General features: G+C 40.8%; 1 protein-coding gene across 2 annotated transcripts in view; it reads left to right on the top strand.

Annotated features, from left to right (window-relative positions):
* The window catches only part of KLHL14 (kelch like family member 14), a 104893-nt gene that overhangs the window by 27002 nt on the left and 61615 nt on the right, over positions 1 to 16276 (top strand). For both annotated transcript variants that reach the window (XM_015086694.3, XM_053206552.1), the window contains exon 3: positions 4320 to 4441. In XM_015086694.3, coding sequence (XP_014942180.2) covers positions 4320 to 4441 — 122 coding nt within the window. The remainder of the gene's footprint in view (positions 1 to 4319; positions 4442 to 16276) is intronic.

Here is a 16276-nt window from a genome sequence, read left to right as displayed (position 1 = left end):
GTATTTTAAAAATATTAACAAATTTGAAGAGAACATATTAATTTTGGCTAAATTGGTTCCCTATATAAAGGGCTTCTAACAGGTATACAGGTAGCCATATGAAGGAACTCTAATCACTGCAAAAGGGCTACATTTGTAGATTTTGCTAATCTAAAATGAAACCTGTAAGGCTCTGTTGGAATTATTTAGAAAAGAGTAATTGAAACCCCCTTCAGCAAGTTAATTCAGATTCTCCTAATTTTACTTTTCTGGTTCACAAGGTATCTTTTTTATCATGGTGTTTTCAAATTGAAGTTCACACACATCAAATAAATAGCATGATAATCAGAGGTTTCAATATCCGATACACATGCATTATTATCTGTCATTATTGTCATTGTCACTATTATAATTGCACATTGTAAAAAGAATGGAAGCTTTTCCACAGGAATTATTCACGTGTATTACTTTCTAGGAGTAATTGAATAGTTGACATTGCATTTAAATCAAAGTAAAATATGTGATGGTTTGTCTCATTTGTTTTACTCTTATGAAATAAGAAATGTAGAGTGATCTCTATTAGGGTCCTTTATTTGGATCCAGAAAGGTTCAGTTTTATGTACTGTCCAAATGTATATTTTCTTATAACAAGGCTCAAAAGATATCCAATGTAATTAAAGTGATAATTTTCTAAGAACACATAAGATAACAGCTGGGTAGTGAAGTCCTCTTCATTAGCTTGTATTTATATACATGAACTCAACAAGAATCTCAGAGAAAAATATTATTTTTCTTTTTTAACTATTTAATCGGGCTTGGTATGTTGAAATGAAGCCCACGTTGTGTTGCCAATATCTACAGATCAATAATCACTTACCTTAGAGTTTACATAGAACTTTTCACTTCATTTTGGATAATCCTCATGGCAATCCCTTCAAGAGGCAAGTCAGATACTATTCATCTATTATGAGAAATCAGAGGCTCCAAAAAGCCAAGTAATTTATACAAAGTTACTCTGTCGAATGGCAAAATTAGCCCTAGAATCCAGGTCATCTGGGTCTTAGTCAGAAGTTATGGTAAAATAAAAATTAAAAAAAAAAAAAACAAATTTGAATTGTAAAAAGATCACAGGCGTGGTAGCATATGAAGGCCTAGGTCTCAACACAGTGTATGCTTTGACTATGGGAACTTTCTCACCTCCCTGTAAAATGGAGCTCTATCTGGGACGTAAGGCTGTTGTGACAGTCAATGGAGAAAATGGTGAGGAACCACTCCCACGTGTTTTGTTAGTCTATGTGTTCTTTCTTCTGCACTCTGTTACTTCTCACACGCTTTATCCTATTTTTGGCTTCTGTGTGATTCACCCTCACCAGGTAGAGTTTTAAACTTTGTTTAGACTTAAATAATATCGATACTGGTTTGGAGAAGTGAGTGACGACAAGCTTTAGAAACAAGATGCTCCAAGCGCAATGCCATAATAAATGAAATAGATGATGATATGAATGTAGTGATACGGGATTTAAAATGTGTCTTCACTCACTAAGAAGGCCGCGCATGATGAACTTCAAACACTTCGCCTTCACAGGAAACACGCAGCCGCTGAGGGTAGGTGGGATTTCCTTTCCTTCCGAGGAATTCCTCGTCACATTCCCTGCGGAGGCTGGCTGGTTTAGAGATTCGTCTTAGTTTCTGTGGAGGCCGTCACTGCTGCTGTGCTAGCTTTGAATCGTGTCATCGTTGGCGGGGGTGAGGGTTGTTGTCATTTGCCAGCTATTCAGTGGCTTAGGATCGGTAGTCTCAGGCCAGTTCTCAGGGGACAGATGGCAGCAAGCATCTCTTTAGGCAGAGAGAACAAAGACTCTAGATCCCCTCCTCATCTGCAGAGATGGTCCATCTAAATCGCTGTTGAAAATCACCGATGTGGATTGGTCCAGGGAGGTGGGCTTTATCAATTAATGAAACAACCTTACAAACGAATGTAAGCCATTCATTTATCTCCATGTGTCATTCGTGAAACACATTTTAAAAGGAGTACCTTTATTTAAATATCATAACGGAAATTTAATTATATTGCTTTGGTCACACTACCACCTCACTGAGTCCTTTCCTCTTACATCTAACCGTAGATAGTGGTCTATCTGCCACCACCAGAGCTGCAGCAGAGGTCCTCGTGCAGATGCCCTGAACAAGCAACAGAATATCTGCTCTCATCTTGATTCCTCATATACTCACAGGCTGGCTGATTATTTGGACCCAAAAACTACAATAATAAAATCCTCTTATAATAGTTCTGTAACCATGCATTTAAGAGATTATATAGCACATCAGTCATGTATGTTCTCATTTCAAAATAAAAGAAAGGTACTTACTGCACTGAGTTCCCATAACCCCTCTTACCAACCACCCCGATCACTGAAATCCTCAAAGTATGGAGCTCTTTGGGGCGCCTGGGTGGCGCAGTCGGTTAAGCGTCCGACTTCAGCCAGGTCACGATCTCGCGGTCCGTGGGTTCGAGCCCCGCGTCAGGCTCTGGGCTGATGGCTCAGAGCCTGGAGCCTGTTTCCGATTCTGTGTCTCCCTCTCTCTCTGCCCCTCCCCCGTTCATGCTCTGTCTCTCTCTGTCCCAAAAATAAAAAAATAAACGTTGAAAAAAAAATTAAAAAAAAAAGTATGGAGCTCTTTGCTATCATATTCTGTTTTTGTTTCACAACTACAGGTCTATAAGGCATATGGGTACAGTTCCAAAGTACTGTGAATTCAAAGAAGTGAGGGGTTTTCTTTGTGACAAAATTAATATTGCAAGCTGCTATCACAGTATGCATTCTTCTATAAGTATGGCTATACTTACTATCCACCATTCCCCGATAGGAGTTTCTCCAGAAGGTATTTTTTTTCTACTGAGGCATATACAATGCATTCAATGGCACCAGAGTTTCATTAAAGGAATTCTCTTGTTCCCTTCCTTCACATGGAAATGTCATTAACTGTATTAAGTTAACTCTCCGAATGTTAGGTTCTTAACCAACAAACAGTGCTTCTCCACAAGGGCGTACTTTGCCAAGCGTCCTTGAATCAGAACGACAGGCTGAATATGTAATAATAGATTCAGAGCCACCACCGCGGGTTGTGATCATATTTAAGGGGAACCCTTTTGTATTTATTGACGTTTTCCTTCAGTCATGGTTGTTCCCTTTCTGCCACCACCACCTTCAGCCTTTCAGGTAAATGAAAAGTTCAATTATATGTAAAGCGACCGTTAAATCAGCAGGCCCCTTGTGGGGGTCTGGGCCTCCCCTCCCTGCTCCAATCGCAAGTGTGCTCAATCCATTACCCTTCCTGAGGATCGCACATCCATCAGGTCGAGTGTGCCGGCCAGGGTGCATCTTATAGCTTTTACTGCATATGAGACGTTGCAGGCCTGTTCTCAGGAACTGCCAGGCAGACTGGGAATCACAGTCACGGTTAATAGCAGCGAATTGCCAGCTCTTGATGGGTGGGTAGTCACTCCTTTCAGTGGTTGCCCCCTGGGGGAGAAGGTAGAAAAACAGAGGGAGGGAATTAGAGTGACTTTGCACAGTCGAGCAGGTTCATGCCGCTGGATCAGTGGCAAGCATTGGCAGGGCTCCACTCTGGGGAGGCTCAAAACAACCTCACAGTCTCATTTTTACCAATTGGTGCTGCTGTGTCGCCAGTGGTGCCCAGGGATGGGGTGGGGGGCGGGGGGAGGCTGGGGAGGGAGGGGGCGCTGGGAAGGAGATGAAGGCAGAAGTCTCAGCTAAATTAAACAAACAAAATTCTCCTCGATACTGGTTAACCCACCCCAGTTAGCCCCGTGCTACTAATTGTACCAAACTGGTATTGGAAGTTCCCTGGGTGATTAAAGAGTTGGCTCACAAACTCTCTGCATAACCTTAATTTTTTCAAGGTTCTTTGAGTGGAGAATGGCTTATAATAATGATTTTGACTAATACGATTTTTGACATGCAACTTTAATGCTTAACCTTAGTACAACTCCAGAGCATTTCATGTGTACTCAGCTGTAAAGAGTGATGATTTAAAGGGATAATATAAGAAAAAGGTCGTTCTAGAATGAACCTCTAACAAATTGCATAAAGGGAGCTTATTATTCCATGAGTATGGGGATATGCTGCTCTTCTGATCATTTTTCTGCTTGGTTCAAAAAAAAAAAACTGTTGAGACATGAATGGGAAAAGAAACAGGAAAAAATGAAATAGAAATCTGCAAGCAAGGAACATTCTTTTGATGGTTATGATTTCGTTGCCACTAAAGAGGCTCTACAATAATGTGGTTCTCCATCTCCTCTTTTGTTTTGGGTGAAGAATTCGCTCTAACAAGAAAATGCTGTTACTGGTTGGAGGCTTGCCTCCCGGGCCGGACCGGCTCCCCAGCAATTTGGTCCAGTACTATGATGATGACAAGAAGACGTGGAAAATACTCACAAGTGAGTGCCCTTCTTTATTCATTTACCCACCTATTTATTTCCGCGCAGAGCTGTCCTGATGGATGCGAAAACGTGGTTAATCAAATTAGACATTTTATTGATTTGTTACCCTTTGGAGGTCTGTTTATGTATCCCAGGGGATTTAGAGTAAAAGACTACATTAACATTGCAGAGGTGGCCAATTTGGTCGTGGAATAGGCCTAAATTAAACTGGCCTAACCACTGCACGAGTTTGTGTTTCTGTGACAGAGAGGGGGTAGTAACTGAGATGTTCCAAAAGAAATTCTTCCGTTCTTTTTTCTTTTCTTTTCTTTCTTTCTTTCTTTCTTTCTTTCTTTCTTTCTTTCTTTCTTTATTTTTTGGTTTCTTGGAAAGTGAAAGGTTGGTGAATAGCACTAAATTTTCTCATATCCTGATGGTTGTTTAGTTCATTTCTATGTAACTAACATGCATTTTGCCTTTTAAGCATTTCTGCTCGTTAATCTTTAGTCTGTGGAACTGGGTCTTAGAGAAGCACTCCCTTCTGTTGCTCCACAGTTTGGGTGGACAGATACCCAGGGCCTGTCCCAGCTGCATTAAACTGTGCTTGCAGACTTCGGCCCAAGATTCTCTTCCTCCCCTCCTTACAGGGTGATTGTGTTTTATAGCAAACCTCTTGCCTTGGGCACCGAGATTTGGAACTTATTGTTATATTGGTTATGATTCCCAATCTGACTCAGTCATGGAATCAAAAATCATCATTTCTTGAGTGCAGCAGGCTGTGTGCACCAGGCCCCTCGTGGGCACAGTGGCTGCACTGGTCAATAAAACTAAATTTTAACTGTCAAAATTGCCCAGAGCTGTATAGATAAAATAATAAATGAGTAATTTTGATCCATAAATCAAAGCCATACATTTAAAACCGACAAAAGAAAAAGTTACATTTTCTTACAGCATTGTGTCTTTGAAGCAGTTATATATTTTATCAGCTTGTTTTTTTTTTTTTTTAAATCCGTTCCTTTCCTCTTACTAAAGCCTTTTAAAAGAATAGAAACAGGACAACAGTTTGCCCATAAGAGCAGAAGAGGAGCACAGACATGTGAGGTGGTGCTTGAAATAATACATTTCGGAGCTGGCTTACCCCAGCGAAACTACCAGTAGCGTTGTCCGCGAGCACAACGCGGAAGCTCCCTGGACGCCTGTACACCACGGTTATAGTAAAGAAGTGAGGGGATAATAGCTGCAGGCTTAAGGAGAAGGAAGAAAGAAAAAGAAGTTAGAGATGTCTTCAAATGTTTTTTATTCTCTTTTTGACAAAAGTACTGTTAACAACGAGTGACCAACCGGTATTTTTAAAGTAAAACCAAAGAATCAATTACCTGACACTTGATCAATAGAGAAAGCCTAGGCAGCATAAGACACGGATACTAGGGGGAGGAGAGAAGAAGGAAAGACAAAGATTCTTGAAGAGCGATGACAGACGGAGATAGACAGAGGCAAAAGGATATCACACTCAAGCAGTAAGTGATATTCGTTCACAAATCCGTCTGTTTTCCCAGACACACCAGGCAAGGTCCAATTTGTTATTGGTTTGAAGCCCTTCATTAAAGGCAAAAAGATTCACTAAAGCATCATGAGTAATACCTAAGAAAAGTCTTATGTTCGTTTTAAACCTTGTTGGGAGACAGGGTGGTCATCCAATTTATTCTCCAAACTGGGACACTTTAGAGCATGAAATGGGGACCTACTGATGGGACAATAGGTATACACTGAAACATAAGGTCACCCTACTCAAATCTTTCACGTTGCCTGATTTAGCTCTTTACTTAGAAGGAACTGGTAAGAAGGCATGAACTTGAATCTGTCAGACCTGATTCAAACCCATGTCTATGATCTTGAGCGAGGCATGTAAATATCCCAATTCATGGCTTCTTCATTCTTGTCAGCACCATTTGAGTATTTTTAAAATAAAGTGTTTATAAGTCATCTGACATTGTGTGAGCTCCACAAATTGCAGGTATCATGACTAGTATTGTAACATCACTACCAATATTAGCACAAGGATTGTGTATAGTTTTGTACCCTTATCGGTCAACTCAGGCTCTCCGTGCAGAGGAGAGACAAATTGCACTGCCACAGATACAACACTTGGACCCGCTGCCCCCGAGTCAGGAGCCTGTCTTCCATGGTTTTCATATGTTGGATGTGGCAATCCACAGACTAAGAAGTAAAGATAAATGGGTATCTATCTGTTGACTCCATTCACCAGGTTTGACGTGGAAGGAAACAAAGACATTAATGTATAGACTTCTTATAACGGGAGCATACTCCAAGACCTTGAACCTTTTTTCTACAGTCAGGCACACTCCTAGCTCTGAAATAATGTCTACTCCACTTACACTCTTCATTTCACTGGAACCTGTACTTTAAAAAATAGAGTTTATTACCTGTTGGGCTGTGACCACGTGGCCTCAAGTGAGGGCATATTTTTCAGGTTGGTTGGAGAGATATAGACAGCTTACCTGGATGATTTCTGCTGTTGGTCTGTATTTTTTAATCCAGGCATCTTATTTGACTAATAAATAAGTCAGGTCACTGAAAGATTTCCACACTATTTGGGCCATCTAACAATAAAGGAAGAAATGTTTCTCAGTGAAATAAAAAAACCAAAAATCCACATTCTCCCCAAATCCAATGAAGCATTATGGATTTCAAAGCTGCCCACTGACGTTCTTTTGACCCAGATGAACTGCTGAAGTTTCTGGCAGGGGGACCAGGACGACAATTAAGGCTAGGAGATGGTGCCTGGTTTGGGGTCTGCTTATTTATTAAATGGCTGTCTCCATACAAACAAACTAACAAGCTTAACTAGCAAACTCGAGGTTAGCCAAAGCCTCTGAATCTTAAGACTCCTTCGCCCACTTGGCTCGAGCACGCATTTCTCAGCCTGTCTCCCAAATATGCTCCTTTGAGAAAGATGCCATTCCACGGACAGGAGCATGACCACCGCTGTGGGAGCCATGGCTTACATGAATTATATAACAAAGAAGAATTAAGAGGAAAGGCAGTCATCCTCTCTCTCTTTTCTCACCCTGTTACGTTACGTTTTAGAATCACAGTTGAAGGGGTGCACAAATAATAAGTTGAATGGAGGAGGGGAGAGTAAAAGTGAGAGAGTGGATCTACAGAACATAAAGAAAACAAAATCCAACCATCAGCCAGTCAGCGGTCTGGTCTACCTGAACAGCAAAGGGAACAATTATTCTCGCTGAAAAGACTGTTTTTTTGGAACATGCTGGCACAGATTGCATTTTTATCCTCCCCTTCGGAAAAATCATTTAATACAGCATTATATAATTAACGTTGAGAATGGTGACAGACCTCCGTGGTCTCTCTTAAAAAAGTATCGAGAAATAACAGGCAAAAATGACTATAAAGTCCCTTTGTCAGTGCAAAATGTTAAGCAGTAACAGTAAAATTGGCATTGTTGTCCTCTTGATTGTTAATAACGGACGGGAGGTTGAGATGCACTTTCGTTCATTTTTATTTTACAGTTCTGCTCTTCCTGCATTTCTCACTCCTGCACGCAGTCTCCCGTTTCATTCTTAACTTATTAGAAAGCAGTACAGGAGACATGAATACTAAAATGGCCAGTGCAAAAAAAACATGCCTCCTGTACTTTGCAGGCCCCAAATCCTTGGTGCAGAGATCACACAAAATAATTCCTGTGGTTACTCTGTACTTTTGATAGCACATTGCTTACAGATCAAAGTTTTTATGAAGCCCACATGTAGAAGTGGTTTGCATCCCCCCACCCCCACCCTGAGAGATAGCACTAAGGAGCCGTCTATTTTATTTGTCTTCTTCATTGGCCAAGTCCTTCACTGGTGGGGAAAGCTGTTTCCTGGGGACTGGCTTCCTTTTTCCTACATTTCGGATGAGAGAGTCTACTTATTAGGTGCCTTCTGTAAGCAACGAGAAGGAAAGGAGTTCAAAACACAGATCTGTCCTTCCATGTGTCAAAGACGACTCCCCTTTCATAACGTTAGAATGAAAATTAGAAGAATTAAGTTAGCAAGGTTTCTTCGTTCTTTCGGCCACTGGGTTCCCTTTGTCACAGGTAGGAAGAAATGCGTATTCTGCCCCCTCCCTTTCGGTTGATTTGCAGCTCTGGACTCTACCTGGTAATGCAAGGCTTTGGGGCCTTGTGTTTTTTAGTCACAGGAAATAAAAGAAACCCCTGTGCCCAGGTTTCCTGGGTTGTCTCCTCTGATCCCTGGAGGACACTGAACTTGATTCCATCCCCACAGGGGCGGCCCTGGGCAGGGTGTCAGCGATTAATTTTAGGAACGTCACAAAGATCAGAGGCTAACTATACTTTCCATAAAGGTTGAAGGAATAGTACCAAGAAAACAAATTTTATAAAAGACATTGAACTTCAGTCCCAAAAGATAAACACAGGGTTGATCATATCCAATATCCAATAATTGCTGATTATTCAGAAAATCATAAACCTGTGTATTGATACTTTCATCTGGACTTCTTTCCTTAGCCCTTCTGTTTCTTGACCTCAGTTTATTTCTGTTCTTCGAGGATGTGTTGGAGGGAAAGTCAAGTTAGTCAAAAGCTAATATTCATTTCTTATGATTATTTATTTAGCAAGACATAAAAAGTAAGTTAAATTGAGGGTTTTATACCTGTGGGTTTCCTTTATTTACATTATCTTTAGACCCAAACCCCACAAAGTATTTAATTTTATTTCATTTCATTTCATTTCTAGACAGGTAGATAGACTCTATAGATAGTGCATTTCTCATTGCAGAAGAACCTCAGAAAACAATTAGGTGCTCCCAGAAGGACTCTGAAGCTGTCTGGGAAGAATTTAGACTTGTTTACAGACTTTGTTCCTTCGTGTAACAAGCAATTATTAAATACCCACTCTGTGCTGGGTGGGAGGATAGAATGTAGATAAAAGATAATCTCTCGAGAACCTAAGGAGGCAATTATAATAGAGTGTGCTAAGGGATAGAGAAGGAACCCTCAGGGTGCTAGAGAAGAACACAGAAGGGGCTCTTAGTCTAAAGAGGAGAGGATGGGGCGCCTGGGTGGCTCAGTCAGTTGAGCGTCTGACTTCAGCTCAGGCTATGATCTCACGGTTAGTGGGTTTGAGCCCCATGTCGGACTCTGTTGACAGCTCAGAGCCTGGAGCCTGTTTCAGATGCTGTGTCTCCCTGTCTCTGACCCTCCCCCATTCATGCTCTGTCTCTCTCTGTCTCAAAAATAAAATAAACGTTAAATTAAAAAAAATAAATAAATAAGTGTTTAAAAAAATAATAAAATAAATAAAGAGGAGAGGTTAGGGAAGATTTCCTCAAAATGACTTTCTGTGAAGTTGAAAAAAATGGGTAGGAATTATTAAGGCAAAGAAGTGGATGAGGAGGTATTTTAGTAGGAGGGTCTAGGACCAGGAATGCCAAAAGGCAAGAGAGAGCTGGTGCCTTCTAGAAACTGAAATGAATTTATGCATCTTTTGGAGAGTCTGAGGCTAGGAAAGTATATGTTGGGGCTGGAGGGTTAACCACGAACCATATTATATGGGACTATTTCAAGGAATTGTTAAGATAGGTTTAAGAAGCAAGAACTGAGGAGAAATACTCTTCTAATTTTAGTTTTCAGTGTTAGTGAAAACGTAGTGATCTAAAGACGTTATATAATAGCATGGCAGTCGTCTCTTAGCTTGGAACTTATTTCAGGTCATGGAGTGGTTGTTTCCATGACTCTGGACAAGAAGAAGGAGAGAGAATTGTGTTTGGACTTTTTAAATATGTTAGCATCTAATTTTACCTTCAATGAGCTCAATTCTAATTTGAGATACTTGGCTGCACATTGCTATATATCTTGAATTATTTGCTACTGTGTATTCATGCCCCAGTGCATTAGTGGATTTTTCATAGATTTTTTTTTTTAAATATGTGTGATGGTCACTCCAAAATACTGTATTTCAAGGAAGTTGGGTGCCTGGAAAAACTAGTTGACTTTATTTCTGGTTTATACCTCCCTTGAATATAGCAATTGCTTTTTCTCTGGAGAACAGCATGTGTACAAATAATTTTGATGCTTTCTTTGCACACAAGCTGTAATATTTGCTACTGAGTCTGGTAGAAAGGAGGTATGAGTCACATGGGCTGCTTAAATTTGTTCTGTGTCTTTCCTAGGCAAATTGCAGACTAAGTCTGGCAAGCCAATGAATGTGAATACTAAAAGATTAGATGATCTCCTTGCCCAGCCCTCTCATTTTACACATTAATTTCATTCATTCAACAAATGTAATTGAGATCTTCTATTCAGCAGGCATTGTTCTCAATACAGAGAAAACAGTGCTGAGTCAAAGCAAATATTATCACACCAATCCTAGATTTTGGTGGTGCGGGGGGTGGGGGGGCAGCATTAATAATAAGCCCAGATAGGGGCACCTGAGTGGCTCAGTCAGCTGAGGGTCCAGCTTCGACTCAGGTCATGATCTCACGGTTCGTGAGTTCGAGCCCCGCGTCGGGCCCTGTGCTGACAGCTCAGAGCCTGGAGCCTGCTTCGGATTCTGTGTCTCCCTCTCACTCTGTCCTTCCCCGACTCGTGCTCTCTCTTTCTCTCTCTTCCTTCTCTCAAAAAAAAAAAAAAACACCAAAAAAAACATTATTTTTTTTTAATTTATAGAAAATAATAATAATCCCAGATAGCAATATATAATAATAAAATGTGATAGTGTTCTGAAGGAAGAGCGTAAAGGTGTAAAAGGTGTGTGAGATCTGTAACAGAGACGGCTGATCTAGTTTAGCTGTCCTAGAGAATGTCACCAAAGAAGAGGCATTTGAGCTAAGAACTGAAGGATGAGACAGAGTTAGCCAGGTAAAGATGTGAAAAGAAGATTGTTCCAAGTTAGTTAATGATAAATTAATAGTAAGTACTTAGACCCCACAGAAAGAAGATGCATGGCTGAAATCAAAGAGTGAAGGGGAGAAAGATATGACATATGGCAAAAGACATTAGCAGAAACCAGACCATGGAGGCACATCTATGGCAGGTTCACAAATTTGGCTTTTACTTTAAGTGACTGAAAGAGAGAAGGTGTCATACCCAGAGTCACACGATGATTTAGTGGCAGGATGAGGAAGAGAACACTGGCCTCTGTATTTCCATCAAACAGTGCTGCCTCATGTACCACACCAATCTGTCTCACCAACAAGTGCCATTAGTCAAGAGCCCAAGCAGATGAATGAGATTTAATCTGTGCTGACCCATTTCACCCATGAAAATCTAAATGGATCCAATGTACTTGTCGTAGAACCTCATTCAGAGACTAAAACTGGTATAGGTTAATTGAATGAATATTCTACTCCTAGAGGTTAAGAATATTATCTTGGTTTATGGACGAAACTGCAAAGTATGAAAATTTGCATTTCATATTACTGGACAAGCCATAATTCAATGCAGGTTTCTTAACATTTTCACTCTGTCTTTGAAGCAGTGTCAAAAATGAAACAACAAAACACAGACACAGACACACACACACACACACACACACACACACCACAGAGTGACATCTTTCAGGACCGATAGATCTGAATTGAAATATACCCCCAGACATTTGCTGACTGTGAGATCTTGGAATGCTGCTTTCACTCTGATCATTCTCATCTGCAAAGTGAATATAATTATACCCACCTTTTTAGAGTTACTGTGAGAATTAAGTCAAATCATAGAAATCAAGCTCTAGGCTCAGTATCTGGAAGATAGCTGTTCCTTAATAAATCTTTAGTCTATTTAGTTAGTTTTGCATATAATCAAACAGAGGAAGCCAAAAGGTTGAATCTTGTCTTTCATCGAGGGTTTGAGAAAGAAGATACACCTTTGATTCAGAGCGAAATTTCTATGTCTAGCATGAAACGATGTGTGTCAATCAAGATGGACTAGATTACGCTGTGGTAAGAAACAACTCCAAGATCTCAACAAAAAATTTATTTCTCATTCATGCTATGTGTCCAACACGGGTTGGCAGAGAGCAACTGTTCATCAGTCATTAAGGATCCAGGCATATGGGGCTGCATCTTAACGTGTATTTCTGTCATCAATGCAATGGGGGAAGAATGTGCTGCAATGTCTTGCATTGGCAATTAAAAGTGACATTTAGCATTTATGCTAGGTCTCAAGACCGCGCCCCATTTTAAGTGGGCAGGGAAGTGCAATCTTACCAGGGTTCAGGAAGAAGAGAATCCAGGTACCTGGTGAACAATGCAATGTGTCCACTATAATCTGTCCTACTGGACATTAAATATTCCATCCACCCTCCTTGCCATGCTCGAAGCACATTCACCCCTCCCCACAAGGGGAGATCACCCTAAATCATCAAGCTCAGTGATGATGTCTGGGTGATGGACAATCATCTCAATATCAGGTTCATTTGTTCTTGATCTGGATCTGGAAACAAACTAAAAAATCAAATTATGTAGTCTCTTCCCACATCGTGCACAGTGATGGATTAGGAACAGGATCAGCACAATCAACATCTTCATTTGGAAAGAGCATCACAATTTAGCAATCCCACCAAACAGACATTTTGAAGGGTGCCTATCCAACTTTGTGTTCTTTGATTAGGGACCTCCCTAGTTCTGTTCCTTGTCCTTTGTCCCCCACAGCCCCTGGTTCCACCTTATGGGAGATCCCATTATCTTTTTCCATTATCTTCCTTGGACATATCTGAAGTGAACCTGAGACTATGCTCTTCCTGGAAGCCGAAGAGTTTTTAAGTATCTTTCATGTCTGTAGACATTTAGGTGACAGTGGTTATTTTAAGTCTCTAATTTTCACAGCCTCTTTTAATCCAGGCTGGTGGCTCTTTCGGCAGTTAACTCCCTAGAAAACTTAGCTATCTTCTTATGTTTACATCCACTCCATGGCCAGTGACCATGCCCACAGTTCTTTTCCGATATACTTCTTAGATTGCTTTTTCCTTCTTTTTTTTTTCAATTTTCATTTTTCCTCTCTTTTTCACACATCCATGCACACATACACACACACACAGACAAACACATACACACACACTCTAATACTCTCTCTATTTGTATATTTATCAGTCTTTAATGGGAAAGCTCCCTTTTTATTCTTTTCCCTGAGTTAAAAGAATTTACTGGGGATCTCGCCCTTCACTCAAACTTTCTTCTGAGATACTCTAATGTGGTGAAATTACTGTGAAAACCATATCTTTAACTTTGTCTCTGTCAGCTGAGTTTTAATTTACACTTTTTGCTCAAGATTCACTTCATTTTGTGTATGATACACAAAACCAAAAGCTCTTACCAGATGAGATTTTTAAAAAAATTACTTCTTTCAATGCTGCACACTCCTAAATTTCTGGACTCCATTTCCTTAATCCTGCTTATAAATGGGCCAATTTGGGGTTACCTGTGTGGTTCAGTCAGTTAAGCGTCTGCCTCATGATCTCAGCTCAGGTCATGATCTCATGATTCCTGAGATTGAGCCCCACGTCAGGCTCTGTGCTAACAGCACAGAACCTATTTGGGATTCTTTCTCTCCGTCTCTCAAAATAAATAAACTTTAAATAAATAAATAAGCCAATTTTGTTGGTGAGATCACCTCTTTTTTTGTAGATCTTGCCAAGTGCTACCAACAGTAAACAATTGTGAACATTGTGAACATTCTGTTTTCCAGCCTTGGAAGTGGAGGATTTTTTGGGGGGGGGGAGGTGCAAGAGAGTGAGGGGCAGAGAGAGAGAGAGAAAGAGAGAGAGAGAGAGAAGTGGGGCTCAGCTGGGGCTTGTATCCACCCAAAGCAGGGCACAAACTCACCCAAAGTGGGGCTTATGCTCACCCGATGTGGGACCTGAACTCACAAACTGTGAGGTCATGACCAGAGCCGAAGTCTGACACTTAACGACTGAGCCACCAGGCGCCCGGAGGTGAAAGATTATTAAATAACGAATCAGCTATCTAAATAAGACCAAACAGCAGTTTTACCAAGTGGTTTTCCATGCCATAACATGCATTTTCATCTTTCCACCCTCCAGTCTCAACTTCCTTGTCATCAGCCACTGTGGGCCTCCTTGATAGCAAACCCTATGTTAGGCTAGACTAGGGAGTCATAACGACAATCCCAAAATCTCACTGGCTCATTTCTCTTCAAGTCACCTGTCTCTGGTAGGTTTTCTGGAATCTCTGTTGCACTTCTTATTCCAGTTCTCAGGCTCATGATAGCTCCATGATTCAACTTGTCGCTGTTGCCATGGCAAGAGAGAGGACAATTTTGTATGGACTCTAAGCTCCTGCTCTGAATTTAGCACATTTTATTGGCAAAATAAGTCACTTGGCCACACCTAACTTCAAAGTGGGTGGAAAAATACAATCCTCCCAAGCTCTCAGGATTATCAAAATATTTCTTGAATATCCCTGATGATTACAAACCATGCACCCATGTTCAGTGAATATTTGAACCACTCTTGTCACATGCAAACTATCCTCGTTCCTTCTGTGAACAGTGATGAGTTAGAAGAGAGAGCTGCTTCATGCATCTTTCTATCTGTTCCTGCATCAGTGTGACTTTGCTGACAGGACTGATATTTATTCACAGAAGATTAGACACCTCTGTATTAAAGGAAATGTTTAAAAATACATTCCAGGGGTACCTGGGTGGCTCAGTCAGTTAAGCGTCCAACTCTTCATTTCAGCTCAGCTTGTGATCTCATGGTTTTGAGTTCAGGCCCCACGTCAAGCTCCCACCCTGGCAGTGCACAACCTGCTTGGGATTCTCTCTCTCTCCCTCTCTCTCTGCCCCTCCCCTGTTCTCTCTATGTGTCTCTCAAAATAAATAAATAAACTTTTAAAAAAAGAAAGAGGGGCACCTGGGTGGCTCAGTCAGTTGAGCATCTAACTTCGGCTCAGTTGATCTCGCAGTTCATGAGTTCGAGCCCCACATTGGGCTCTGTGCTGACAGCTCAGAGCCTAGATCCTACTTTGGATTTTGTGTCTCCCTCTCTCTCTGCTCCTCCCTGCTCACTCGTGCTCTCTCTCTCTCAAAAATAAACAAGCATTTAAAAATTTTTTTTGAAAGAAAGGTATTATAAATAAATAAGTAAAGAAATAAATAAATAAATCCCAAATACTACAATGCATTTGGGATAGAATTTTTATCATCTTTATTTTTTTTAATGTTTATTTATTTTTGACAGAGAGAGAGAGTACGAGCAGGAGAGGGACAGAGAGAGAGGGAGACACAGAATCTGAACCAGGCTTCAGGCTCTGAGGTGTCAGCGTAGAGCCCAAGGTGGGGCTTGAACTCATAGACTGCGAGATCATGACCTGAGCCGAAGTTGGACGCTTAACTAACTGAGCCACCCAGGTGCCCCTGGGGTGGAATTTTTAAAATTTTGACTCCCCTCAGGGCACCTGAGTGACTATGTCAGTTGAGTGTCTGACTTTGGCTCAGGTCATGATTTCGCAGTTTGTGGGTTCAAGCCCCACTTCAGGCTCTGTGCTGACAGCTGGGAAACTGGAGCCTGCTTTGGATTCTGTGGCTCCCTCCCTTTCTGGCCCTCCCTCGCTCACATTCTGTCTCTCTCTCTCTCAAAAATAAACATTAAAATAATAATAATAAATAAAATTTTGACTCCCCTCAAATAGTTTAATTATGTCTGAGTTTATGTAATTTTAACTATTTCTACTGCTTGTTATATGTAAACTACTACACAACTATAATATAGATATGCAAACATGTATATAGATAAAAATTGCATTGATCCACAGAATTCCCATAGACCAGAATGGTTTTTATCATTTAAAGAGAACTCAT

The sequence above is a fragment of the Acinonyx jubatus genome, chromosome D3 (assembly GCF_027475565.1).
Source record: "Acinonyx jubatus isolate Ajub_Pintada_27869175 chromosome D3, VMU_Ajub_asm_v1.0, whole genome shotgun sequence".
Taxonomy (NCBI): domain Eukaryota; kingdom Metazoa; phylum Chordata; class Mammalia; order Carnivora; family Felidae; genus Acinonyx; species Acinonyx jubatus.
This window is presented reverse-complemented; position numbering and strand designations above follow the sequence as displayed.